The sequence below is a fragment of the Rhagoletis zephyria genome, unplaced genomic scaffold (assembly GCF_001687245.7).
Source record: "Rhagoletis zephyria isolate East Lansing unplaced genomic scaffold, Rhagoletis_zephyria_1.1 Rzeph_scaffold_15418, whole genome shotgun sequence".
Classification (NCBI taxonomy): domain Eukaryota; kingdom Metazoa; phylum Arthropoda; class Insecta; order Diptera; family Tephritidae; genus Rhagoletis; species Rhagoletis zephyria.
Genome location: NW_016172485.1, coordinates 5193 through 6139, shown reverse-complemented (window position 1 = coordinate 6139; position 947 = coordinate 5193). Strand labels below are relative to the sequence as shown.

Sequence of the window (947 nt, the reverse complement as noted above, 5' to 3'; positions counted from 1 at the left end):
TTAAACAAAAATCACTTTGATTCCTTTTCAAGTTTGAATTTGCTAATATTAACCAATTTTTGGTTGATTTTTTTCTCGGTGTATGTAAATCCATTTAATAAGCTTCTTTATTCTTCCACGTCAGTTTGTATTAAATTTTCGTCACTTAAATTTTTATTTAAAAAAAATGTCGATTTCAATTGTTTTCACATTTCTTCTTTCGCTTTCATTGCAGCCTGCGAATGCCATCCGATCGGTTCTTCTGGCAAAACTTGCAACAACACCTCTGGCCAATGTCCCTGCAAGGATGGTGTGACCGGTCTCACCTGCAATCGCTGCGCGCGTGGCTATCAACAGAGTCGTTCACACATTGCGCCATGCATCAGTAAGCCATTACGCTTGACTAATATATACATATGTTTATATATTTATTCTTATTCGCTTCGTTGTATTCAATAACAGAAATTCCTGCTCGTAAAGCGAATATGTTGGATACACAGAATACTGCACCTGAACCCGATCCACACGATTCCAATGCACCTTATCGCACTGAAGGTGGGAGGGGTAAGTAAGTGTTCGCTTTTTATCACTTTTTTGTTGGTGTTGTTTGATTTGTTATTATTGTTTGTTTGGGTAATCTATGTACTTTCCCTAGATTAGCTGAATGTGGGGTTTCCTAACCTTGCCTAAAATTTTACTAATTTTCGTTTGCTGCTACTAATCTACTTAGGACCACTTTTTATTGACAAAAGCAATTTAGTGGATAACATGTTGGGGCTCAAACTCCCCTCTCCCCTTATACAGTGAAAATAATTACACCGTGCTACAGTAAATTTTACACACAAAAAAAATTAATATATTCGCGAAACTATAAGGATTTTGAAACTTATAAAAATATGATTATTTCAAAAAAGTATTTAAAAAATTCAGTGCAATGTAGGATAAAAATATGGGTATCATATAAAAGA

General features: G+C 34.7%; 1 protein-coding gene across 1 annotated transcript; it reads left to right on the top strand.

Annotated features, from left to right (window-relative positions):
- Window positions 1-214: 214 nt before the first annotated feature.
- LOC108379027 (netrin-A-like) lies at window positions 215-543 on the top strand (the record flags this gene model as incomplete). Its single annotated transcript, XM_017635345.1, has 2 exons — window positions 215-364; window positions 442-543. Coding segments are annotated over 2 exons (252 nt in total), but the record flags the coding sequence as incomplete, so codon positions are not given.
- Between the last annotated feature and the right edge of the window lie 404 nt (window positions 544-947).